Genomic DNA, 27,664 nt, shown 5'->3' on the forward strand with positions numbered 1-27,664 from the left:
CAGTCAGGAAGAACTGTCCAGAGGTGGAAAATGGCAGAGGTGGTTGAAGAACATGGCTGGTACCAGAGCTTCCTCTTAAAATGCTTTTTATTCTTAAAACTGAATAAATAAGTAAAAGAGAAAAAACGTACAGAGCTGTAGGTGAGGATTAAAAGTCCACATAACACATTTCGGGGCGCTGCCCCTTCCTCGGGTATTCCTACTCAGTGCTATATCTGTGGAAGGGGCCGGGCTCCGAAACACGTTATTTGGATTTTTTTTCTGCTAATTTGTAAGGGCAGTGATACTAACCATTTTGTAACATACTTTAATTACTGGAATTGTACATTTCTATTTGAAAATAGGTCAAAATTTTGTGCATTAGCAGCAATCCCCATATTCTACTTACACAAACATCACATGACCAGACGTTTCTGCGGAGCGCTATACCACAAACGTTACTGCGGAGCACTATACCACAAACATCACATGACCAGACGTTTCTGCGGAGCGCTATACCATGAACATCACATGACCAGACATTTCTGCGGAGCGCTATACCACAAACACCACATGACCAGACGTTTCTGCGGAGCGCTATACCACAAACACCACATGACCAGACGTTTCTGCGGAGCACTATACCACAAACATCACATGACCAGACGTTTCTGCGGAGCGCTACACCATGAACACCACATGACCAGACATTTCTGTGGAGCGCTATACCACAAACACCACATGACCAGACGTTTCTGCGGAGCGCTATACCACGAACACCACATGACCAGACGTTTCTGCGGAGCGCTATACCACGAACACCACATGACCAGACGTTTCTGCGGAGCGCTATACCATGAACACCAGATGACCAGACGTTTCTGCGGAGCGCTACACCATGAACACCAGATGACCAGACGTTTCTGCGGAGCGCTACACCATGAACACCAGATGACCAGACGTTTCTGCGGAGCGCTATACCACGAACACCACATGACCAGACGTTTCTGCGGAGCGCTACACCATGAACATAACATGACCAGACGTTTCTGTGGAGCGCTCAGAAGTCACATGATATTTTGTTTTATTGTTGATTTTAAAGAATTGCTAGAAGAGCTTACTATACACTAACCACCTATATAACTTTTTTGTATATAGCCCGCTCCTGCAGAGTCCGGTATTTCCCATCACTGGTAAGCAGGGCCGGGCCGACACAGAGGCTTGGGAGGCTCCAGCCTCAGGGCGTAGGCCAGCTCCCCAGCCTCTGGGCCGCAGGCAGGCCACTGACCACGTCGCTGCCGCGCCTGCCGGCCGCGCTGGAGGATGGAGGGAGTAGTGAGCACTTGGCACTGACTTACGTGCTCCCTCCCTGCCTCCTGGCTCGGCCGCTCCGCTGCTCTGGTCTCTGCTCAGTCGCTTGCCTGACTGGCTGCGTACAGCGCGCACTTTGACCTGACGCGCTGTACGCGGGGGGGGGGGGGGACCTTGGGGTGGATGATGATTAATAACAAACATACATATCTAAATGACTTGACTTGAGACATCTACTGATCAATGATCATCAGAGCATTAGAGCTGCAGGGATAAATAACATCGAAATGTCTGGTGGGGTAGATGGGGGGGGGGGCGGCGGGGGGCGCACTTGGGCAGCTCAGCCTCTGTTGGTGGTGGACCTTGTCCCAGCCCTGCTGGTAAGGACCAGGTCCTTATGGAGGATTGAATTTAGCCAAGTCCCTGCAAGCAGGCCACGTCAGTTCAGGACCTGACCACTAGGGGGAAAAAGGGTCATTACCAGTGATGGGAAATGGCTCACACTGAGGCTGCACATGAATGTAGAAAATTACAGCACCAATTAAAGTCTATCGGGCTATTCACATGGCCGTTTTCTTTTTTCTTCAGCAGCCAGTGAATAGGTGCATACACTGAATACAAGCCAAAAAAAGAGAAAAAGAATACCGAGATAAGAGCCGCACATCTAAAAAGTATCAAATTTATTGAAAACAACAGAGACAAATTAAAATCATTGCATGCAATAAATCATGGCTGTGTGGAACAAATAAGTACCACGCACCACCCTGACTCGACCACAAGCATCATCCCACATAGGTCAGCAATAAGTCCATCAACATGAATGATGTAAGTATAATACTTATCATGGAAGTAGCGTGGTGGACAGGGAAGAAAGCCCAACGCGTATCGCCAGGCTCTGCCGGCTTCCTCAGGGTGCCTGTTTGCGTATCACATATGAGCTTATATATATACATGGTCATAATGAAATAATAGTAGTCACCTGTGTCGCAGTGAGGAAGCCGGCTGCCGGCGAACATCCTTCCCTCACGCCGAATACTGAATGGGACAGCGCAGGCCTGGCCCTGTCAATCAAGTGTAGAAGGAAAGAAGTGAGCGAACGGAGCCTCTAGGAGCAGGTGTAACGCCCCCCCCTCCGCTCCTAGAGGCTCATTTGCATATTATAAAAGTTCGTTTTTCTAAATAACGGTGGCACATAGTGACATGGGACTAATACAGTTATGTTCAGCTGACAGTAGCACATCGCTAATGTCCAACAGGTTAATACCCATTTTTCTGATGACAGAAACCCTTTAAAAAGAGCCACTATGGGGGACATCATTAAATCTGAGGACGAGTATTGGGGACATTATTGCAGCTGAAGACCACTATGGTGGACATTATTACTGCTAGTGTCACTATGGTGGACATTATTACTGCTAGTGTCACTATGGAGGACATTATACTGCTGAGGACCACTATGGAGGACATTATTACTGCTGAGGACCACTATGGTGGACATTATTACTGCTTAGGACCACTATGGTTGACATTATTACTGCTGAGGACCACTATGTGGGACATTATTACTGCTGAGCACCACTATGGAGGACATTATACTGCTGAGGACCACTATGGTGGACATTATTACTGCTTAGGACCACTATGGTTGACATTATTACTGCTGAGGACCACTATGTGGGACATTATTACTGCTGAGGACCACTATGTGGGACATTATTACTGCTGAGCACCACTATGGAGGACATTATACTGCTGAGGACCACTATGGTGGACATTATTACTGCTTAGGACCACTATGGTTGACATTATTACTGCTGAGGACCACTATGTGGGACATTATTACTGCTGAGGACAACTATGGAGGACATTATGGGGTTGAGATTTTATATTAAAAAAAGGGTAATTCAATTCGTTTTTCATGGCTATTTTTAACGGCTATGAAAAACGGATGTAAAACGGCCTTTAAAAACGGACAGATGGCCTGAAAATAGATACACAAATGGTTGGAAAATGGACATGAAAAACTGACAGCGACTCCTTTTTAATGGCCGTTTTTTCGCTGCCGTGTGCAGGTGGCCTGAGTCGGCTATTTCCTATCACTGATAAAAAGGAATCCCAGGAGCCCATACATTCTAGGCTATACTCAGACACAACCCAATCACAAGCAGCGCCTGGTCATGTGATCCTCTGACGACTTCCACACATGATCATGACATCATCACAGGTCCTTTACCTCCTCCAGAAAGACATCCTGACTCCGCCCACACACGATCACATGGTCATGAAAGGTCCTGTAGGCCAGCGTTTAGGTAAGTGTCCTGTGTGCTGGGCTGCGGGGCGTCCTCTCCGTGTTCTGTGCGGTCTCCTGTGGGGTCAGGATTAGGGACAGGTTTACAGTCAGGGAGGTTTTGTGGAGAACAATTTGGGGGCGGGGCTCCATTCTCTCAGATGCCCATACATTCTAGACTCAATCGTTGTGTGTAAAGGACTTTACCAGCTCACAGGGTCACGTGACATGGTAAAGTGACGTGGGTTTAAAGGAGCTGTGGGATGTAGCAGCAGGATAATATGTACATGTGTAGGCGGGGAAAGATTAGTGGGCTATAGGACCTTCCATGATGTCATGACCATGTGACACTGTGTGGGCGGAGTCAGAGAACACATGACCAGGTGCTGCTGTGCTGGATGACCTGAGGTTTGTGACCCATCAGGATGTAAGTACAATGTGTATGTAGTAGAGCTGTCTCTGTGTGATGTGTATGTAGCAGAGCTGTCTCTGTGTGATGTGATGTGTATGCAGCAGAGCTGTCTCTGTGTGATGTGTATGCAGCAGAGCTGTCTCTGTGTGATGTGTATGCAGCAGAGCTGTCTCTGTGTGATGTGTATGCAGCAGAGCTGTCTCTGTGTGATGTGTATGCAGCGGAGCTGTCTCTGTGTGATGTGTATGTAGCAGAGCTGTCTCTGTGTGATGTGTATGTAGCAGAGCTGTATCTGTGTGATGTGTATGCAGCAGAGCTGTCTCTGTGTGATGTGTATGCAGCAGAGCTGTCTCTGTGTGATGTGTATGCAGTAGAGCTGTCTCTGTGTGATGTGTATGCAGCAGAGCTGTCTCTGTGTGATGTGTATGCAGCAGAGCTGTCTCTGTGTGATGTGTATGCAGCAGAGCTGTCTCTGTGTGATGTGTATGCAGTAGAGCTGTCTCTGTGAGATGTGTATGCAGCAGAGCTGTCTCTGTGTGATGTGTATGCAGCAGAGCTGTCTCTGTGTGATCTGTATGTAGCAGAGCTGTCTCTGTGTGATGTGTATGCAGCAGAGCTGTCTCTGTGTGATGTGTATGCAGCAGAGCTGTCTCTGTGTGATGTGTATGTAGCAGAGCTGTCTCTGTGGGATGTGTATGCAGCAGAGCTGTCTCTGTGTGATGTGTATGTAGCAGAGCTGTCTCTGTGAGATGTGTATGCAGCTGGCTCTCTTCTCTGCTGTTCTCTCACCCCACGCCTGCTTACATTCCTGGTGCTGTCTAGGACATCATGTTTCAGACCTTCTGCTGCCTCATCTTCAGCTCTTCCTCTACTTATAGACTGGGGAACTGAAACCTGTACATCTCATAAAGGAAACAGGTTCTTGGCAATAACCAAAGACAATTACCTCTCCCAACTGGTTCAGGCCCTGACTAGAGGGACGGCCATACTGGACTTAGTATTAACCAATAGGCCTGACAGAACAACAGACGTGCAGGTTGGGGGACACCTGGGAAATAGTGACCACAAAGTAATAACCTTCCAATTATCATTCAAAAGAGCGTTTCTACAGGGAGGAACAAAAATACCAAACTTCAAAAAAGCTAAATTTAGCCAACTAAGAGAGGCCATAGGCCAAACTAACTGGTACAAAGTCCTCAAAAATAAAAATACAGCTACAAAATGCGATATCTTTAAAAACATCCTAAGCTCTAGTTGTGAGAGGCACATACCGTATGGTAATAACATGGGAAGGAATAAGGAGAAACCAATGTGGGTAAATAGAAATGTAAAGAAAGCAATAAATGATAAAAATAAAGCATTTTAATCAGTAACACAGGAGGTAGCGATGTAAATGGTTAAAACGCCACCTGATCCAACATTAAATTCTCAGATAAGGAGCAGGTGTCGGGTCTCACGCGTTTCGGGCGATGGCCTTAGTAATAACCTAATCTAAACATATGAATACACAACCGCCGCTCAATCAATGACACATATATGACGGCATTCTCTGCGTGTAGAACCCGGCTTCATCTTATCTATTGAATGTCACACGGCTGTTTTTAGAACCAGTTGAAGTCAGTGGAGGCTGTTCACACCGCAGTTATTTTTTATTGGTGAATAGTGGCCGTCAAAAAACAGGACATCCTCTTCTTGTCAGGGGTAAAAAAATAAAATAAAACACCCCAACCACTTGCATGTGCGGGAAGCTCTCCTCATTGAATGCAGAAGGACCTGCGCTCCTAGTGTGGTGACGCCCTCAGGTCCAGCTGCGAGTGAGTGTCCTGCGCGTGCAACTGGCACTGAGTTTTTTTTTTTTTTACACAAGCAGAGTGGGGGCCAAAGGGGGCATTCTTTATCCTGGGAGCCACTAATTGGGGCATTCATCATACTGGGGCCATTAATAAGGGTATATTACTTCTACTTGGGGCACTATGGGGGGGGGGGGGGAGCGGGTTGATGGCTATTAAAAAAATGCATGCAAAATGACCAGACACTCGGAGAGTGAATGCACAAATGGTTGAAAAATGGGCATTAAAAACTAAAAGTGGGGGGGATTTATTAAAACTAGTGTAAAGAGAGACTGGCTTAGTTAGTTGGCCAATAGCAACCAATCAGATTCCAGCTTTAAGTTTTTAGAGCTTCTTTGGAAACTGAAAGGTGGAATTTGGTTGGTTGCTATGGGAAACTAACTAAGCCAGTCTCCCTTTACACCAGTTTTGATAAATCTCTCCCACTGTGTGTGTTTTTTTAATGGGCATGTGAGTGTAGCCTTAAAGGGGTTGTCCGAGTTATGAAAAAAAAAATATATATAGCACTGTAAATCTGATGGACAGCAATATATAACTAAGCCTCACAGGTTTTAGGCAAAAAAACAATTATATTTCCTCATTTCCCTGCTTCTCTTCTGGCCCTTTGTTTACCTGCAACAAGAACAATCTCTGCCCCTCCCCCTGCTCTGCAAAGGGAGTGAATACAAGTGCTGGCCTGAGTGACATGTCTGCCTGCTGGGAGACTCAGCAGCATGTTGTGTGTGTAGGACTACAAGTCCCACCTGTACAATGACACTGCTAATACACACAGGATCTTCCCCCTACCTGTTCTTGTGCAATGCTCTGCAGAACTCCTCTAGTCTGTTAGCTCCTGTGCCCAGCATTTATCTCCTCACTGCCTGCAGCTGCTCAGTAAAGCCTTCAGCCCTGAGTCTGTGCTGCTGAAGGGGTGAAAGTTTTTGACGTATTCAGGGAGAGAGCAGCACAGTGACATCTACAGACACAGATCTGCTCTCTCAGGATTGTTCACTAAACCTCATCAGAGCAGGGAGAGCAGCTGACATCACAGGTCATGTGACCCTCAGTGAAATCTTAGAAAGCAGCAACTGTAGATGTAGTAAGTGCATGGTAAAGCCTTTACACTTGATTAGTTAGAAACCTACAAAGAACAAAAAAATAACTCGGACAACCCCTTTAAGGTTAAACCTCATTCACACGTCAGTGTTCGGTCAGTGATTTTGAGCCAAAACCAGGTGCGGCTCTAAACGCAGATCTTTCCCTTATACCTTATGTCTGTGGAGGCTCCAATCCTTGTTATCGTGATCTTGTATCACAGTCAGATCCCATGGAGAATCGTCCGGAACACGTGAAGGTTCACCATCGGCGCAAAACTTAAAACTTTATTTAAAAGCGAGAATTGCAATTTCACCCAAAAATAAATAAAAATCCCTGGATAAGTTAATAACGGAATAACTTGCCCGCGATCCTGCAGTTTCCTCGCAGGACGTCCGCTTTTCCTGGTGCTTTCTGCCTCTTCTTTGCCGTTTTTCTTTTTCTTTTGCTAATTCCGCGTAACTATCAGATTCTGCTTCATAACTGGACTCCTGCTTGTTGCGTCGCGTGCTTTGTGTGTAGTTTTAGGCACGAGCACAGATCTCGTTGATGAATCAGTCGCCTCATCTGATGTTAAAGCGTCCATACCTGTGAAGGCTCAGGCTTTAGGCTTCACGCACGACCGTATCCGTTTTGCGGTCTGCCTCTGTCACTTTGCGGACACGTTGACTTCAGTGGCTTTGTGGTCTGCGTTTTGCGGCCAAGTAGAGGACACGTCTCATCTTTTTGCGGAACGGACCTACGGATGTAGAAGTCACAAGGATCATCCATGTGCTTTCAGCATCCGTATGTCCGTTCTGCAAAACGATAGAGCATGTCCGCCAAATGCGGACCACCAACCCACTGAAATCAATGGGTCCGCAGAGGCGGACTGCACACAGACTGCATCCGTAAATTGCAGATCCACGGTTTGCAGGCAGCAAAATGCATACAGTCATGTTCAGGGGGCCTTATTCACACAGTCAGTGGTCACTCAGATTTTCTATCCAGCTTCTGTTTGCTTTGAATCCCATCATCTGATGGCTCATGTATAGCTCTGATCTCCTGACCTCATAAACACTTATTAAAGCCCTATTCTTAAGGACTCATGCACACAAACATATTTTCTTTCCATGTCTGTTCCGTTTATGAGGAAGCATTCATTTCAGTGGGTCAGCAAAAAAAAAACAAAAAAACCGAAGTTACTCCAGGACTCCACGTGCATTACGGACAAGGATAGGACTGTTCTATGAAGGGCGAGCTGTTCCGATCCGCAAAATACAGAATGCACACGGACGTCATCCGTATTTTTTTGCGGACCGCAAAATACATACGGTCGGGTGCATGAGCCCTAACCGTTTGATAACAATTAAACTATAATGAGTGTTTATGACATCAGTGGATCAGAGATAAGAGCTACAAATGAGCCTTCAGATGATGGGATTCAAAGAAAGCAGAAACTGGCAGTCTGCAAACAGATAAATTTTTTTTTTTTAACCCTGTATCTTAGAAACAGTTGAACATTTTAATAAACACCTAATGAAAAATTGATTTTTAGCTTAAAATGAGAAAAAAGCAATCGTAAAAAAAAAAGTTGCCCCCGAGGTGTCCATAGCCTTTAATATTTGCATCCTCTGTCTTGAACTGAGTGCAATGACCCCTGTGTTTTGTTTCATTTCAGCACGAATTTCTTGTAAAGCATTTTCTTCATATGACAATTAATTTCATAATTTTCATGGAGCGAGCTGTAAGTAACACATTCCATTCATACCATCCGCTGAGTAGATGAATGCAGGCGTCTTCTGAGTGCGCCGTCCTCCTGGGGACCCGATGTATTTCCGAATGTGTATTTAAAGGGTCGCCTCCCCTCAGCAAATGGCATTTGTCATGTAGTTAATACAAGGCACTTACTAATGTATTGTGATTGTCCATATTGCTTCCTTTGCTGGCTGGGTGAATTTTTCCATCACATTATACACTGCTTGTTTCCATGGTTACGACCACCCTACAATCCAGCAGTGGCGGTCGTGCTTGCACACTGTAGGAAAAAGCTCCAACCTATGCGCACTACCACCCCACAAGAACGTGCAAGCACGACCACCACCGCTGGATTGTAGGGCGGTCATAACCATGGAAATGAGCAGTGTGATAGAAAAATGAATCCAGCCAGCAAAGGAGGCAATATGGACAATCCCAATACATTAGTAAGTGCCTTGTATTAAGTTTCTCTACGTGATAAATGCTATTTGCTGAAATGAGAGGACCCTTTAACGTTCTTGAGTCCCTCCAGGTTCTTATGTCTTGGGAGATCAATGATTCAGGTTTTTCTTAACGCTTGAGAGTCCTGTTCAAAAAGACCGCCGCTTATCCGATCTATCGGCGGCTTTATCTAAACGTATATGCAGGTAGCCATGTCTACGAGGCAGGTCGGGTGGGTATTAAAGTGCATCTAAACTCTGAGCTAAACTTTACTTTATTTACTATACTGTTGAGCTTTTCTTACGCCGCTGTGCATGGGAGTACGGATTCCCCTGGGGCCGCACTGAGCGCTGCAGAGGCCGGAGCTTCGCTCCTCCTTCCTGTGCCAGCGCTGCTTTTATGTCAGGGCGCACAACCAGCAGGAGAGCGATGTCTTTTGTGAGCTCCTGCTCCAATGTGGTAGTCCGACATCGCTCTCCTGCTGGTTGTGCTCGCTTTGCTAAAGCCTGACATAGCCCATCTATACCAGGCGTAAGGGGGTTATCCAGCCCATAATATTGATGACCTATCCTCAGGATAGGTCGTCAATATCTGATCGTCAGGGGTCCGGCGCCCGACACCCTGCGGATCAGCTGGGCACTGAAGAGCACTACTTGCTCTTCATTACACTGCCCGTCATCTCGGTGACGCTGTAAGGCCTCTTTCACACGACTGTATGGCTTTTTCAGTGTTTTGCGGTCCATTTTTGACGGATCCGTTGTTCCGTTTTTTTTTTTCCCGTTGTGTTTCTGTTCCGTTTTTCCGTATGGCATATACAGTAATTATATACAAAAAATTGGTGAGGGGATAGCCTTTTCAATAGATGGTTCCGCAAAAACGGAATGGATACGGAAGACATACGGATGCATTTTTATGCGGACCCATTGACTTGAATGGAGCCACGGAACGTGATTTGCGGGCAATAAATAGGACATGTCTTTCATATCTTTCATCGGAACAGAAATACGGAAACGGAATGCATAGAGTACATTCCGTTTTTTTTGCGGAACTATTTAAATGAATGGTTCGGTATATGGAACGCAAAAAACGGCTCGTAAACGGGAAAAAAAACGTTTGTGTGAAAGAGGCCTCAGGGAGACGACGGGTCGTGTAATGAAGAGGAAGCAGAGCTTACATAGGGCGTCAGACCTCCGCCAATCAGATAGTGATGACCTATCCCTGTGATGGCTAACCTCCGGCACTCCAGCTGTGGTAAAACTACGACTCCCAAGATGCACACTTGCTTGGCTGTTCTCAGAACTCCATAGAAATGAATAGAGCATGCTGGGAGTCGTAGTTTCCCCACAGCAGGAGTGCCGGAGGTTAGCCAGACCTCTCCTGATGGGTGGAGCATTTTTTGTGGGTGAGAATAATTCTGCGGAGCTGGTTTGACTACAGACCACAAGGCAGTCCTGGTGTCCATGTGCGGATGACTGTATGTCTCTTTACTTCCCGCAGCGCCATGATTCTGCAGTGCCGTCTGCTCATGGGGGCTTGGTTCTTCTTTTTATCATCCACGGGGGCCAGCCCTGCAGACGAGAGCGCCACAAGGGGCAGCCGCACCGACCAGGGAGACGCGGCTTTGGATGAGAAACACCAAGACACTTACGGAACTTTTGCTTCGGAGTTTTATGACCTGAGATATCTGTCTGAAGAAGGTCAGAAAACAGCTCTTTGATGATTATTGATAATGAGCAGAATGATGACAAATCATTGACTGTATGTGATTGAGTTCGGCAGTTTTAGGGAATCGGAATACGTTTTGTTGGCGGCTGTAGAGGTTTACTTCACTAAGGCTACATTAACATAACTGAGTGATGGCTGTTTAAGTAATGACCATCGCACGGCCGTTTTTAGAACCGGTTGAAGTCTTTGGGGCTATTCACATGGTTATTTTTTTAACAGCCATTGAATAGCAGACATATTTTGGCAGTTTTCACCACTGGAAGGACCCCATAGAAATCAGTGGGGCCGTTTAGACAGGAATCAGTTAGACTGCAGTAAAAACGGCCTAGATGGGGTTAAAAAAAATAATCACCTCATCCATTTGTACGTAAGGGAAGAACAGGGACACTTGCTCCGCACTGGAGGCAGCAGGGCCTGACATTCCCAGCTTATATAATGTGACGTCACGACGGTGGGAGCTTCAGGTCCTGGTGCCTCCAGTGTGGAGCAGGTGTCCCCTCGTATGCCAGGGGATGAGGTATTTCTTATTTTTTATTTTTATTTTTTAAATGTTGGCACTACCAGGAGTTGGGGGTTTGGCACTATAATTATTGTGGGCACATTACTTACACTGGGGGGCCCCTGCACATTTACATTTGGAAAATCTTTAAACCCTTTAGCTGTTTTTTTACATTTTCTTATGTTGCAGCCTTGTGCTTCAATTAGAAAAAAAATATCAAGTTTTCTCCCATCAATCTGCACTCTATACCCCATAATGAGAAAGGGAAAACAGAATTTTACTAATTTTTGCTAATTTATTAAAAAGGGAAAACTAAAAATTCTCATAGACAAGTATTCAGACCCTTTGCAGTGACATTTGGCTCTGGGGCCTCCTATTTCTCTGGATCAACTTTGAGATGTTTCTACACCTTGACTGGAGTCACTTGTGGTAAATTCAGTTGATTGGATATGGTTTGGAAAGACACAGCCCTGTCTATATAAGATCTCACAGCTGACAATACAGAGCAAAAAACAAGCTATGAGGAGAACTGCCTGTAGAGCTCAGAGATAGGATCTGTAGAAGGGGACAAAAACATTTCTGCTGCAAGGTAACAGTGGCCTCCATAAGTCTTTAAAGGAATACGTTTGGAACAACAAAGACTCTTCCTAGAGCTGGCCACCACACCAAACTAAGTAATCCGGGGAGAAGGGCCTCGGTAAGAGTGGCCACCAAGAACCCAGTGGTCACAACGGCTGAGCTCCAAAGAGCCTGAGTACAGATAGGAGAAACTTCCGGAAAGTCAACCATCACTGTAGCATCCCTCCAATCTGGACTTTATGGCAGAGTGACCAGAAAGCTTCTACTCAGTTAAAAGTTTGCAACAAAAAAAAGACAGACGGTGAGAAACAAGATTCTCTGCTCTGATGAAACAAAGATTGAACTTTTTGGCCTCATGTCTGGAGGAAACTAAGCACTGCTCATCACCTGCCGAATACCGTCCCTACAGTGAAGCATGGTGGTAGCAGCATCATGCTGGGGAGACTGGTCAGGATTGAGGGAAAGCTGAATGGAGCAAAGTACAGAGATATTCTTAATGAGAACCTGATCCAGAGCTCTGGACCTTAAACTGGGCTGAAGGTTCACCTTCCAACAAGACAATAATCCTAAGCACAAAGCCAAGACAACACAGGAGAGCCTTAGGGACAACTCTGTGAATATTCTTGGGTGGCCCAGCCAAAACCCTGACTTAAATCCAATGGAACATCTCTGGAGAGACCTGAAAATGGCTGTCCACCTACAGTCCCCATCCAACCTGACAGAGCTTAAGAGATCTGCAGAGAAGAACGGCAGAATGTCCCTAAATCCAGGTGTGCAAACCTTGTGGCATCATCCCCAAGAAGACTGGAATCACTGCCAAAGGGGCTTCAACTAAATCCTAAGTAAAGGGGCTGAGGGCTTGTGTCCCGAGTAAAGGGGCTGAGGGCTTGTGTCCCGAGTAAAGGGGCTGAGGGCTTGTGTCCCGAGTAAAGGGGCTGAGGGCTTGTGTCCCGAGTAAAGGAGCTGAGGGCTTGTGTCCCGAGTAAAGGGGCTGAGGGCTTGTGTCCCGAGTAAAGGGGCTGAGGGCTTGTGTCCCGAGTAAAGGGGCTGAGGGCTTGTGTCCCGAGTAAAGGGGCTGAGGGCTTGTGTCCCGAGTAAAGGGGCTGAGGGCTTGTGTCCCGAGTAAAGAGGCTGAGGGCTTGTGTCCCGAGTAAAGAGGCTGAGGGCTTGTGTCCCGAGTAAAGAGGCTGAGGGCTTGTGTCCCGAGTAAAGGGGCTGAGGGCTTGTGTCCCGAGTAAAGGGGCTGAGGGCTTGTGTCCCGAGTAAAGGGGCTGAGGGCTTGTGTCCCGAGTAAAGGGGCTGAGGGCTTGTGTCCCGAGTAAAGGGGCTGAGGGCTTGTGTCCCGAGTAAAGGGGCTGAGGGCTTGTGTCCCGAGTAAAGGGGCTGAGGGCTTGTGTCCCGAGTAAAGGGGCTGAGGGCTTGTGTCCCGAGTAAAGGGGCTGAGGGCTTGTGTCACTGCAGGATTTTAGTTTTTCCTTTTAAATAAATTATCAGATTTCTGACATCCTGTTCTCTCTTTCTGATAATGGGGCACTGGGTGCTGATTGATGGGGAAACTGGATTTTTTTTATATTTTAGGGTATTTTCACACTAGCATTAGACAAATCCGGCAGGAAGTTCTGTTGCTGGAACTGCCTACCGGATCCGGTTATTCGTATGCAAACGGCTATCATTTGTTTCCGGATCCGTCTGACAAATGCATTGAAATACTGGATTCGTCTTTCCGGTGTCATCCGGAAAAACTGATCCGGTGTTTATTTTTTTCACATTTTTAAAGGTCTGCGCATGCGGCAATTTCCTGAACCGGATCCGGCATTAATACATTTTAATAGAAATTAATGCTGGATCTGGCAATCCGGCAAGTGTTCTGGAATTTTGACCGGAGAAAATACTGCAGGATGCTGGTATACCGTAAAAGGGACTGAACGGAAATCATCCTGATACATACTGAACGGAGTGCTTTCCATTCAGAATGCATTAGGACAAAACTGATGTTTTTTTTTCCAGTATTGAGCCTCTAGGACGGATCTCAATACCGGAAAAGTTTAACGCTAGTGTGAAAGTACCCTTAGCACAAGGAGCAACATAACACAAAGGGTGAAAGGGTCTGAAGCCCTCCCAAATACGCTGTGAATGCATCGGGGCAGATGTCTCTGCCCTGAAAAACCTGAAACCAGTTTGCGCTTGTGATGTGATTCATAATCTATACAGGAATTGTGTTTGTAAGGGCAACGATCAATGGCATCAAACAATCGGATAAAGGGTAATATTCGTGTACTGTCACTTCTATTTTTCAGGGTATCCTTTTCCCACGGCTCCTCCAGTTGATCCTTTTGCAAGGATCCGTGCAGATGATTGTGGAAAAACTAAAGGATGCTTTAGGTCAGTAAGTGTACAATATGGTGTCGTTTTAGGATTATTGCTGAAAACTGCCTTTATTCACTTATGTTTCAAGTGTAAGAAATTAGTTTGTTAAAAATTAAATTGAGAAATCCTGAAGAACTACCTCAGTTGGGTTCTTTAGTATGTATGGATTGATTGTATTGGCAGCCTGTTCTTAGGAAAGGTCATCAATATCAGATCAGTGCGGGGTTCCTCCAATCATCTGCAGGAGTTGTGCCGCTGAAAACAGGGATCGGCACTACATGGCTCCGCCCACTGTGTGGGTCATAAACCGCATGCTTGCAACTTTTTGAACACTACTTGTGCCAGATTTTGTCACAAGTAGTGTTTCTACGATGCCCTCACTGCTTTCTTAAAAAAGGGGGTGCGGTGAGGGCGGTGGGCCTCGCCAGTGGGTTATAAATGGCCACATTTATCTTAAACAGGCGCTAATGAAGATACGGGCCCCTGCTTATATACTTACCTTTCCTGCAGGGTGCGCGGCTGGCTGATGGAGTCCGCAGGAGACGGACCGCGTCTTCTTCCCAGCATGCACTGGGAGGGACCTGACGTCACACACAGCGCCAGCCAGCGCGCTGACATTGTGTGCACGCAAGGCCCTGGCCAGTGCAGCGCAGTGCAGAGTCGGGAGGCCGCTCCGTGGTCATCTATCGCGATACAGACAAAATCTATATCGTTGCCCAAATTTATATCGTTTTTATCGCCAACTCCTACCTGCACCCCTTCGTAAATTAGTCTCGCTAAGGTGGCGATTCCTTAGGACACCGCAACAACAAGAGCTGTCACTTCTACAATAGGGAAGACCTGGATTTCAGCCCGCTCCAAGATCGTCTGTAAAGCAGCTCTTCCAGCATGATCGAGCCTTTCACCTAAACTGACCATTATAGAACACTAACACCATGATCTGCATTATAGTCCCCATATTGGAATGCTACTTACCCTATAGCTGTCCGTCGCTTATTTTCGCTGAAAAACACTTTTATTCAATATGTTAATTAGGTTCTGAAGGTTCCCAGGGGCGGTGTTCATGCCGCCGGTGCCCAGGCCTCTTGTCGCTTTTTCATATGAAACCGCTCCCCTTTCACCCCTCCGGCCCGCCCTAGGTTCTTCAGCAATCCAGCGCCAGTGCCGTTCACAAGATTCGCCGCACCTGCGCACTTCATTCCCCATTATGGGCAGAGGCACAAGAGCGTTTAATGCGCATGTTCCGGCCTGTACATCTAGCCGGCCTTGTGCCTCTGCCCATGATGGGGAATGAAGTGCGCAAGCGCGGCGAATCTTGTGAACGGCGCTGGCGCTGGATTTCTGAAGAAGCTATGGCGGGCCAGAGGGGTGAAAGGGGAGGGGTTTCATATGAAAAGCGGCGAGGGGCCTGGGCACCTTCAGAACCTAATTAACATATTGAAAAAAAGTGTTTTTTAGCAAAAATAAGCGACGGACATCTATACGGTAAGTAGCATTCCAATATGGGGACTATAATGCAGATCATGGTGTTAGTGTTCTATGATGGTCAGTTTAGGTGAAAGACTCCCTTTAAACCAGGTATACTGTCTGGTAGGGATCATCATGCTGATTAAAATTGATACTTCTCTTTTATCTGTATGCTAAACAGCTGCAGAGATATCAGCATTTTTATTAATATGCAAATGAGCAAGTTGGAGCACCAGAAGGCGGGGATGAATTATTAGAGCACTGCTTTGTAACACTCCCCTCTCTTTTTGATTGACAGGGCTAGACATCAGCATGCTGAGGGCAGAGCCGTGTCCTAGAATGTACATATCATATATACTACTTACTATAGCCTTACTATACTGAGAATAGAGGTTTTCTAAAGCTAACACCTATTACTATCACAGTCCCAATATACTGTATGATGATAGAGACACCAATATTATGTATTAGCTTTCTGATCATAGAAAAACTGTTCTTCTCTGTGTGATTGTGCTATAGCTTAGTCCTAAGTGGTCAGCCGTGTATATAAAAATCCAACGTTCAAGACCCATGAGAGACTTGTGTTTTTTTCTCTCTCTCTCATTTAACCTATAATAAAAGGATATACTGCAATAAATAATATAATATACGATAATTACCGGTAATAATATATTATAAAAAGGCCTTACTATATTGAGATTAGTTTTAGTTTTTCTTAGAAACCTAAAACCTATTACTGGTTTATTCACAATATATGGTTATAAAGAAACCAGCAATATATATATTAGCTTTCTCAAAAAGATTATTTTTTAATATGATAGGGATATATACTTTTATTATAGGTTAAGAAAGGGAGAAAAAAATATCTGAAGAAAAAATATCTGAAAATCCCTCCCAAGAAAGCTCATACATGCTGATGTCTTCCCCTGTCAATCAAGGGGAGGCGGGAGTGTGCAGAGCACAGTGGGTGTTACAAAGCAGTGCTCCAAGGACTCAGCCCCGCCTCCTGGTGCTCCAACTTGCTTGTTTGCTTATGAATAACCGATATCTCTGCAGCTGTTTAGCAATACAGACAAAAGGTACGGTTTTACTCAGCATAATGAGCCCTACCAGGCAGTATGTGTGGTTTAATAGGGTTGATCATGCTGACAGAGCCTCTTTAACCAACCTGACACCAAGCTTGTTTGAGGCAGAAATGGTATAATAGATCTGTAGCCATTTTTCTAGGACAGGTTGCTGGTGACCGTAAATTATTCCCTTTAAGGAAAACTGGCTTAGTTAGCCATAGCAACCAATCAGATTCCATGTTTCATTTTTCAACGCTCAACCAGGTTTCCTTAGTACCAGTTTTGATAACTGTCCCTCATACTCATTATAAAATCGTAACTCCGGCGTAAATGATGTTTTTGGCAATAAGGCTGATTTGACATTTTCTTTCAGAAAAGGTTTTGCAGAAAATTGTGACATTCTGCAGAAACAACCCTACCCAGATGTATGAAAAATGGATTTCCACTTGTAGAAATACATACATACATACCAACGTTTCAGTTGGTAAAAACTGGGATATCTAAACCCCACCCATGGGAACACCCACCTATGGGCAGGGTTTGTTAGCCACGCCCATTTTTGGCATTGGAAACCGGTAATTTGTCGGAACTGTCTTTGAAAATCTGTGACAGCCCTGCCAAATTTGGGACAGTTGGCAACTATGGAAATACTGCATCAAGGGGATGAGGATGGCATGGCTTGGTCTCAGTTTGATCAGATGGTGGGTGTGGCTTGATTTTGATGTGACCAAATGGTGGACGTGGCTTGATCTCAATGTGATCAGATGGAGGCACGGCTTAATCTTGATGTGATCATTCCAGTGCTGCCCTAGCTGCAGACCGGCAACCTTTTGTAATATTTCTGCAGAGACTGATTGCAGCCAAAATTCCCCTCCAGCTTAGAACCAAAATGGGCCCATCTCTACTGAGAGAGCATGCCCACAAGAAAAATCAGGATGGTTCCCACAGCATGGAAACAACGCCGCATGCCAATTAAGCTTTTGCACGCCAAACTTGAAAACGCCTAAACTAACACTCAAACAAGCCTCTTGTCAACTTTTGAAGGCCATTGTCGATGCCAGAACATCTCTTGCTACTAGGATTGATGAAGTGAAGGTGGACCTGGGCCGCCTTCGTCATGATTTGCAAATTCTTAGAGCCCGAGTGTCTGAAGGAAAGGTTGCATCTTCAACCCTGAAGGTCACACTGCTAATGTATCAAATATTTTGCAAGAATTGAAACTCTTGGCATTAAAAAGCTGATGATTTGGAGACCAGGTTGCAGCAGAATAATCTCCTCATCATTAGATTACATAAAGGAGCGGAGAGTCATCACCCAGTTTGTGGAGAAATAGCTTAAAGGGCTGTTCCCTGGCACGCCATTTTCTCTAGCTTTTGCTGTGGAAAGAGCGCACCGTGTCCCAGCGAAACTCCTTCCTCCAGGAGCAAATCCTAGGTCCCTGTCGGCTCATCTGCAAAGACTGGGATACTGGTGGCTGGTACGATTCAATTTGAGAACACCTCTGTATCCTTCTCCCCTGAACTCCGGCGGCAGAGGGTCTCACACCCAGCTGAGGCGCTGACTTTGGGAGATGCAGATCCCATATTCTATGGCTTACACATCCAGATGGTGGATGGGGAGCTCCCTATATTCTTTACCAGCCCAGCAGATCCAGATGAGCAGATCTCCCAGAGTTGACTCTCCCAGTGGCGTTAGTGCCTCTTCCCAGCTTCAGATCTGGCGTTCATGGTGGCCATTTTTTCTATCTGAGCTATCAGTATGACCCTCACCTTCCCCCCACTAGGTGGTGCTCTAGGTCTTCTCTATACTTAAAGGAGTATTCCCATCACAATGATCACTGTTACATCTGTTAATGATTTGACAGTGATCATTTTTGTAAATACATTTTATTACCCAATTCCCACCCTTTTTGAGAAAATAAGTCCCCTCTTACCTGATTGTTGTCTTTCGTCTCCCCTGGTTACGGCCACCTCCCCTGTCGAATCGCGCCGAGCCGCGCTTGCGCAGAAGACTGAAGATTTTCTCCCAGCCTGGCCGCGCAATGTCCTGAACGCGCACGCCGCCGCGTATGCGCCATGATGACTTCTTCCTGGGGGGGGGTCATTTCGCTCATTCACAGGTTCCTTAAATGGACTGAAATAGACATTTCTGAAAAATGAAAGCTGGAATCTGGTTGGTTACTATGGGCCACTAAGGCAGTTTTCCCTTACACCATATGTGTGGGGTGAAATAAGTTTCCCTTCCTTATTGTAATGGTGACAGGTCTTGTGTTCTGTTGGACCTCGGGTCAGGGCTCCAGGAACCCCCTGGGGAATCGCTGATCCAAGTAAATCTCACTTGACTACTGTTCTCCCTTTAGGTACGGCACGCCCGGGTGCACTGCGGAGACCTGTGACTACTTTCTAAGTTACCGTCGAATTGGGGCGGATGTTGAGTTCGAGCTGAGCGCTGACACCGATGGATGGGTAGCCGTTGGATTCTCTTCTGACAAAAAAATGGTAAATAACTAAAACACATGGTAAAGGCTCAGCGGGTGGGTGTCGGCTGTGTAACACGGGCCGCATACGGGACGGGCACAGGTCCAATGCCTCTGCTATAGCACCCCTACGCACATCCAGCGCTGCGAGGTTACTGTATTATGTAGCTGTTTGGCTCCAAAAACAGATATCAAGCAGTAGGTGCTGCTGTACGTCCCTCGAAAGCATCTATAGTGAACCCCTTAAGTTCCCGCACCGCACATGTGTAGAGCAAGGAGGGGTTTTAAATATGGTGACCTCAGTTGGTTTTTAAACAGCAGAAGCCCAGGGCTAATATCTACGACCAGAGATAACGCCAATCGCAGACTTTTAGGCCCCTTGCAGACATGCGTTTTTCACGCTGCGAGTCCGCAGCGCAGCTCCCGGCCTGACCTCTCAGCACTGACGGGGTCACATAGCATTATATTGATTTATGATGCTATGTAACACTTACAGTTCTGGAATGTTTTAGATGACACTGACATAATGCTGCCAGTGTTATCCAATACATTCCAGAACTGTAAGGGTTACATAGCATCATAAATCAATATAATGCTGTGACCCCGTCAGTGCCGGGAGCTGCGCTGCGGACTCGCAGCGTGACAAACGCTCGTCTGCAAGGGGCCTTAATGTGAGCACAGTATTTAAATGCTGAAAAACTGAAAGTGCATGCCTCCGGGTGACTCCTGCGGCAATCAGGGGAGCCATTCCTTTGCTCAGAGCTGTAGTTCCTGTGGAGGCCTGCAGGTGGCAAGGCTCTATAGGATAACAGCAAATGGAGCTTACATTGTAGTTCTGTTGTACTACAGCGTAAGCTAAAAGCAATCTAAAGAGAACATATTATAACTTTTTTGAAAGTTTAAAAATATATTAAAAAAATTTAAATAATGAACAATAAAAAAACAATCATAGGAATTGCAACGTCCTAAAATGCCTGAACTATGAAGATATTAAAATATTTATCCCATACAGTGAATGGCGTAACAGAAAAAAAAAAAAAAAGACTATTTCACAATTTTTTCATTGCCTAACTTACCAAAAAAAAAAGAATATGTGGTCAAAAAGTCACACACACTCCAAAACGGTATCAATAGAAACTACAGATTGTCCTGCAAAAAAATGAGCTGCCCCCACAGCTCCATAGACGTAACTATAAGAAAGTTATGGGGGTCAGAATATGGGGATAAAAAGGGAAAAAAAATATTTATTTTCAAAGTGTTTTTTTTATTTATTTCAGTATTAAAACCCGAGATAAACCATATAAATGTGGCTTCACCGTAATCGTACTGACCCAGAGAATGAAGGGCACAAGTCAGTTTTAATGTACAGGGAACGCCGTAAAACTGAGGCTTAATTTGCATTTTTTTTTTTCCTGTTTTCCCCCATTTGGAATTTTTTCATATTAAGTGGTGCCATTAGAAAATATAACTTATAGTCCTTATACGGCTATGTGAATGGAAAAATAAAAAAGTTATGGCTTTAGGAAGGCGGGGGGAAAATCATAAGGCAAAAACGAGAAATCCTCCAGTACTCAAGGAGTATTCCTACTATCCACCTTTATCAGATGATAAGCATCTGATCCTTTCAAAGTCTGTAGCAGGGATCAGCAACCTCCGCACTCCAGCTGTTATGAAACTACAACTCCCAATGGTAGTTAGAACATCCGAGCATGTTGCATTCTGGGAGTTGTAGTTTCACAGCGACTGGAGGGCCGAAGGTTGCTGATCCCTGGTCTATAAGGCAGATGAAGTGGATAAAAATCTGTCCTGCCATTTGGTGATCACACAATGGAGGGGGTCTAAGGTGGGGTTTCAACGAGACAACCAAAACCCTGCCCATTAGATGCATTAATACTAATTAAAGGTTTCCTTTTTAGGGTGGTGACGACGTCATGGCCTGTGTCCATGATGATAATGGAAGGGTGCGCATACAACATTTTTATAATGTCGGCCAGTGGGCTAAAGAGATCCAGAGGAATCCAGCCAGAGACGAGGAAGGCGTATTCGAAAACAACCGGGTAACCTGCCGCTTCAAACGCCCCGTATATGTTCCTAGAGATGAGACCATAGTTGACTTGCACTTAAGCTGGTATTATCTGTTTGCCTGGGGCCCTGCAATTCAAGGTAAGAGCTAAATTGATTTCTACCCAACTTTGACATATATTTATGTTTATTACATTTGTACTGCGATTTATTCCGTTATTGGCATTTATATTGTTTTATATTGTTGAATTGCATTTTATATGATGTATTCTGTTCATTTGCACTGTATTGTGGAAAGGGTTAATACACAGCTAGTTCATACTGAGAGACTTTGGGAATTTCCAGCCCGTGCACTAAGAAGCAAGTCATTTTTTATTGCTGTTATAAGGGACTATGCACAGCTCAGTTTTGGAGGAAAAGCCAGACACAGTGAACTTTTCGCTGTCAGGTTTAGCTCTGTCAGATGGTTGTTTGCAACTGAAAACTGCTTAGTCATTCCCATTGACTTGTATTGAGGCCTAATACAAGTCTATGGCACTCTTGAACTACAAAATTGTTAGTAAGCTGTGCTTCTCCAGTATCAACCCTCCTACTGGAAGGTTCTAGATCAGTTAGAAACTGTAGAGCAGTCAGAGCTCCTAACGTTCTGCAGAAAGGGACCAATGTTTAGTAGGAGAGACTCTGCACAAGTGACCAAAGAAGATGCTGAGATGGGGATACTCTGCCTCAGCCCTTTAACCAGAAATCCAGCCGGATGACTAAGCCACAGACCTTGGGCCAGGGTATCAGCCTTTTGAGAGAGAGAAGATCAGATAGCTCAAACCCTTCCCCAGCACAGAACCTTCTGCTACCCAAGGGAAACTGTAGAAGCCAGCTCCGTTCCTTGCCTGTATTCTTCACTTGAGTTCTTCCAGTAAAGAAGCACACTGGTTTACTACTGCAGACCCTGACTCCCTGGACTTATTTCCCATTGGAGTGCACCAGGGGACTTAGCCTAACATTGCCGACCACTGCAACAGGTGAATTGTCCATTTGCTGGGTTTCCCACATAGTAGCTTGAAACCCCAATCACTTACGACAGCCAATGGCTGAAATATTTTGAAGGCAATACCTCCCTTACATTGCCCATCGTAGGTGGACAGGGTTTAGGCCGCTATTTGGAGACCCAGCCATAACATGTCACATCTTTACTGCTGCTTCTATAAAACACACGACATAGTGCTCCCATGCACGAGTGCCTATTATGCTGTTTGTAGTACTTACTATATATTTTCTATTATTTTCCAGGCTCCATAACACGGCACGATATCGACTCGCCTCCAGTTTCAGAGAATGTCGTCAGCATTTACCGTTACGAAGATATTTTCATGCCGTCGGCAGCCTACCAGACCTTCTCCTCTCCCTTTTGCCTTCTTCTGATTGTAGCGTTGACTTTCTACCTGCTAATGGGAACCCCATAACCCTGTGTTTTGTTACCCTTTGGATCTGAGAATAGATGGACATTGTGTGCTCTCTTTTGTGCTTGACATTTTATGTCCTGTTCTGCTGGAACAACAGGTAATAGGTTACATGTTCATCCAGCAGGGACTTCATATTTTACAGACCCAGAAGGTGTTGGTAAAGCTAATGTGGGTTAAATAGTCGCTAATCATGTGCCAAGAAAAAGTAATTGTTAGAAAGCTTAACCCATTGTGTTTAATATGAGGTATCCATCATATATAGGGTCTCTTACATTCGGGCCTCATGCACACAGCTGTATTTATCCGTATTTTTTTTAAGATCAGATGCAGACCCATTCTTTTCAGTGGGGCCACAAAAGATGACCAACAGCACATGGTGTGCACCACAGCCATATGTTCATTCTGCAGTCCCGCAAAAAAAAACAAGAAAAAAAAAAAACTGATGTCCTATTCTTTAGTTTTGTGGACAAGAATAGGCATTTGTAACATAGTGCAGGACCTGCAGAAGGGAAGGCGGACCGCAAAACGTACATGGCCGTGTGCATGAGGCCTTACAGTTTCCTTGTGGCAGCTAAGTAAGATTTTATAATTTAATGTTTTTAAACTGCATATCTCTGTCATTTAGGTTTCTCAACCACATCACCCTGAGTATTATAGGAACAGGTTTCCTGACATAAAACCCTATTACAGAAGCCATTATAGATTATTTTATGACACCATTTTGACTCGCCAGGTTGTCAAAAGGCAGCTCATGCTATAAAAGTATTTACTTAAAGGGGTTTTCTAGGAATGATTTAAAATGGCCACCAGCAACCTGTCTTAGAATGTGAGCAGGACTGGTTGTCTCCACTTGTATAGCTGCCTGGGGGGTGTGAGGGTAATATATGTTAATTTTGTGATCCTGCCTATAATATACCATCATGGCTGAGCAGCCTGACAGGAACGCTCACCAATGTGTAGTATAAGCAAGAGCCAGAGTGTAGTATGAAGTGAAGCCCGAAGCTCTAGAAGTGGAGGCAACCAGTCCTGCCCACATTCTAGGGCAGGACGCTGGTGGCCATTTAAAATAATTCCTGGAGAACCCCTTTACATTAGTATCTTTCACCACTTCTGACATGTCAACGGTTTCAGTAAAGACTTGTGTTTCTCGTGAAATAAAAATTATGGAACATCATTTGTCATAACTCCGCATTGTGCCGTTCTTCTGTTACTCCTTCTGGAAATGTATGAATAAATTGAGAACTGGGTGTTCCTGGATATACCCCTTGGCTTCATCGGAGGGCTATGTCCTACACAGTCTCTCACTGTCAGAACAAAACCTCCAGCTGGTAGCACGCACTTGTCTGTTTACTCATATATTTCTAAGAGCATCACAAGCACATTGCAGAGCTATAAGAAAACATGCTCCAGAAATGGAATGGGGGGATGCAGCAGTTTCGACAGGCTCTCTTTAAAGGGAATTTCAGTGATTGAAAGTGGCCTCCAGCAACCCGTCCTAGGATATAACTAGGACTGGTTGCCTCCACTTGTAGAGCTTCTCAGGTAAATGGCAGGGGCTTGCTACATTGCAATTCGATGCCTACTGTCATTTTACATTGAATGCTGAGGTTTGCTGTCAGGCTACTCAGCCTGACAGCATATCACATACATGATCGCTCCACTGGGGACTCTGCTGAACACTAGATAGTAATGATGGGATCCTGTGTGTGAGATGCTGTCATGGCTGAGCAGTCTGATAGGGAAGTGGAGGAAGGATGCAGTCCTACTCCCCCGCTCCTCTCAGGCTGCTCAGCCATTATGGCATATTGCATCCTTACCATCTTGTATGCCATACAAGATTTGATTCCATTACAGATTAGTGATTACATCCGCACATCACCTTCATTTGTGATGTCTGAATAAATATTCACCATCCACAAGCAGCCATGAATAAAGAAGAAAAAAGTGCTGGCCAGGTGCCATGTATATCTCTGGTCTAGAATACTGTACACCTTTGTAGCTACTGAGCAGGAACCTGGACATCATTCCTTCCAAACCAGGCAATTCAATACAGTAGCAAATAGATTTTGCTGTAGTGTCAAATCATTAGCTAATTTTTAGATAGAATATTTAATGGGTTTATGGTATTATTCCTAGGCTTTTGTAGGACAGAGAAGGGGTTAATGTGCGCGACCCTGGTGATCTAGGGCAGATGTGTTCACCTTATCTCTGAACTCCTGACAGCTCATAAACACTAATTATAGTAATTCTTAGCATTTTAATAATAATAATAATAAGGCTGAAGTGAGTGTTTATCAGCCGTCAGGAGTTCAGAGGTTCATCGATAAGGGCTACACGTGAGAGCTGCTGGATTCAATGTAAAATAGAAAGCAAGACTGTCTGCAGAAAGACTGACGGCTGTAGAACAAAAGCTGTTGATAGTAACTGAAAAAATAAATATTTTTAGCGCAAAATGAGTAAAATGCAATGATAAAAAAATTGCCCTCGAAGGACAAATCTGGCTCAGGAAATGCTTGTCTTTCTTGGGGTGTGGGTGTTCTGCGGAGGTTTCACTGTCTATAATATCCTGGGACTGGATCATTGCAGAACCACGGAAGCCCTTGTATCTTTCAGTATTGGGCCTAGGTCACCATAGCGCTAAAGCAATCCAGCATCCAGATAACGGCCGTTCACCACTGTAGCCCATTGACTATAATGGGAACTGGTGGGGATCCAGGCGAATCCAGCATTTATTACAAGGAGCAGCTGGATTCCCACCAGATCCCATTATAATCTATGGGGTCCGATGGGCACGCAGGTCTGTCCGGCTACTCCTGATTCAGAGGACTCTGGCAGGCTGAATTAGACCTAAGCCTAAAGGTGGATTTAGACGGCATGATATTAGGGCAGCTTAACAGGAACGAACCTTCCGGCGAATGCCTGGGTATAGGTGCCGCCGATCATCGAGTGATCCGGTTGTTCGTACAGGCACCTAAATCATCATTTGTGGGTAGCAAATCGTGCGATCTAAACGGCGTCTGCTGCCCAGAAACAATGCAGCTCTATGAGAATGAATGATCGCAATATGGCAATCCCTTGTCCTCATACTGTGGAGGTGATCACTGCCTGTAAATGCAGCGCTTCACCTCCACTGAACAAGCAGCCAACTGTCGGGAAGCAATGCTTCCTTCCCAACAATCGGCTTTAAGCTCGGTCCCTGTAAACCCACCTTAAGGCCGCTTTCAGACCAGTGAGTTGTACACTCCGGCCTTGGAGCGTGAGTATAATTCCAGCACTGCCGGGGTCGCATAGCATTATATTCAGTTATGATGCTATGTAACCCTTAGAGGTCTAGGATGTATTGGATAACAGTGACATTATGCTGTCGGTGTTATCTAATACATTCCAGACCTCTAAGGGTTACATAGCATCATAACTCAATATAATGCGATGCGACCCCGGCAGTGCTGAGAGGTCAGGACGGGAGCTGTCTTATACTCATGCGCCAAGTCTGGAGTGTGCAACTCGCTGGTGTGAAAGTGTTTGGTCAGTGACTTCCATCAGTGATTGTGAGTAAATCCTGGATCGGAGCCTTCATAGCGATGAGATATAATGGAAAGATCTGCACTTGTTTTGGTTTTAGCTCAAAATCTCCTAGGAAAATCACTGATTAAATACTGAAAGTGGCCTTACTTCAGCTGGTGGGAGGATTTGGGGTTCAGATACGAAATAACTTCTTTATTAGGACTGTGTTCCGTACAGCATGGTGACAAAGTCTTTGTAAAAATACAGCGTTAAGTGAAGTAAAACCCTGAGAATTTATCAACTATTTTGTGGCATAAAAATGTGCAATTTGTGAAATAAAATTCTAATAACTATAACCTGTAATGTTATTACGCTCCAGAAATACATCCAGGCCCCTCTTGAATTCCTTTATTGTACTCACCATCACCACCTCCTCAGGCAGAGAGCTCCATAGTCTCACTGCTCTTACCGTAAAGAATCCTCTTCTATGTTTGTACAAACCTTCTTTCCTCCAGACGCAGAGGATGTCCCCTCGTCACAGTCACAGTCCTGGGGATAATTTTGATAATCTTTCAGGGTACTGTAGTTGCCCCAATCCAGTTATTACTTTAGTTGCCCTCCTCTGGACCCTCTCCAGCTCTGCTATGTCTGCCTTGTTCACAGGAGCCCAGAACTGTACACAGTACTCCATGTGTGGTCTGACTAGTGATTTGTAAAGTGGTAGGACTATGTTCTCATCATGGGCATCTATGCCCCTTCTGATGCAACCCATTATCTTATTGGCCTTGGCAGCAGCTGCCTGACACTGGTTGCTACAATAAATTCTGTCCTCTTTCGTGTTAATTACTTTACACAGTTTAGTATTGTTAGCAAAAGTTGAACTCTGCAAGCCTTCTACAAGATCATTAATAATTATATTGAAGAGAATAGGGCCCAATACTGACCCCTGTGGTACCCCACTAGTGACAGTGACCCCTCCAATACTGACCCCTGTGCTTCCCCACAAGTGACAGCGATCCCTCCGATACTGACCCCTGTGGTACCCCACTAGTGACAGTGACCCCTCCGATACTGACCCCTGTGCTTCCCCACTAGTGACAGTGACCTCCGATACTGACCCCTGTGCTTCCCCACTAGTGACAGTGACCCCTCCGATACTGACCCCTGTGGTACCCCACAAGTGACAGCGATCCCTCCGATACTGACCCCTGTGGTACCCCACTAGTGACAGTGACCTCTCCGATACTGACCCCTGTGGTACCCCACTAGTGAGTGACCCCTCCGATACTGACCCCCTGTGGTACCCCACTAGTGACAGTGACCCCCTCCAATACTGACCCCTGTGGTACCCCACTAGTGACAGTGACCTCTCCGATACTGACCCCTGTGGTACCCCACTAGTGAGTG

At 45.4% G+C, this 27,664-nt stretch overlaps 1 protein-coding gene across 5 annotated transcripts; it reads left to right on the forward strand.

Annotated features, from left to right (window-relative positions):
- The first annotated feature begins 3,618 nt into the window (after nt 1–3,618).
- FRRS1L (ferric chelate reductase 1 like) lies at nt 3,619–23,937 on the forward strand. Of its 5 annotated transcripts, none has more exons than XM_044290058.1 (7): nt 3,619–4,004; nt 8,574–8,639; nt 10,589–10,788; nt 14,192–14,276; nt 19,155–19,293; nt 21,188–21,434; nt 22,581–23,937. In XM_044290058.1, the coding sequence occupies exons 3-7, from the start codon at nt 10,593–10,595 to the stop codon at nt 22,751–22,753; spliced, it is 840 nt and encodes a 279-aa protein (XP_044145993.1). In that variant the 5' UTR covers nt 3,619–4,004; nt 8,574–8,639; nt 10,589–10,592; the 3' UTR covers nt 22,754–23,937. The 5 variants fall into 5 exon arrangements, with proteins under 5 accessions (XP_044145993.1, XP_044145994.1, XP_044145995.1 ...); XM_044290059.1 differs by having other exon boundaries at nt 3,619–3,985; XM_044290060.1 differs by lacking the exon at nt 8,574–8,639.
- Nucleotides 23,938–27,664: the final 3,727 nt, after the last annotated feature.

This window comes from Bufo gargarizans, chromosome 4 (assembly GCF_014858855.1).
Source record: "Bufo gargarizans isolate SCDJY-AF-19 chromosome 4, ASM1485885v1, whole genome shotgun sequence".
Taxonomy (NCBI): domain Eukaryota; kingdom Metazoa; phylum Chordata; class Amphibia; order Anura; family Bufonidae; genus Bufo; species Bufo gargarizans.

Excerpts from the sequence above, each read along its gene's own strand:
- FRRS1L (XM_044290057.1), top strand. The coding sequence starts at position 10,560 with ATGACTGTATGTCTCTTTACTTCCCGCAGCGCCATGATTCTGCAGTGC. Across the intron at positions 10,789-14,191 it reads GAGATATCTGTCTGAAGAAG|GGTATCCTTTTCCCACGGCT; the intron begins GTCAGAAAACAG and ends TCTATTTTTCAG. Across the intron at positions 19,294-21,187 it reads TCTCTTCTGACAAAAAAATG|GGTGGTGACGACGTCATGGC; the intron begins GTAAATAACTAA and ends TTTCCTTTTTAG.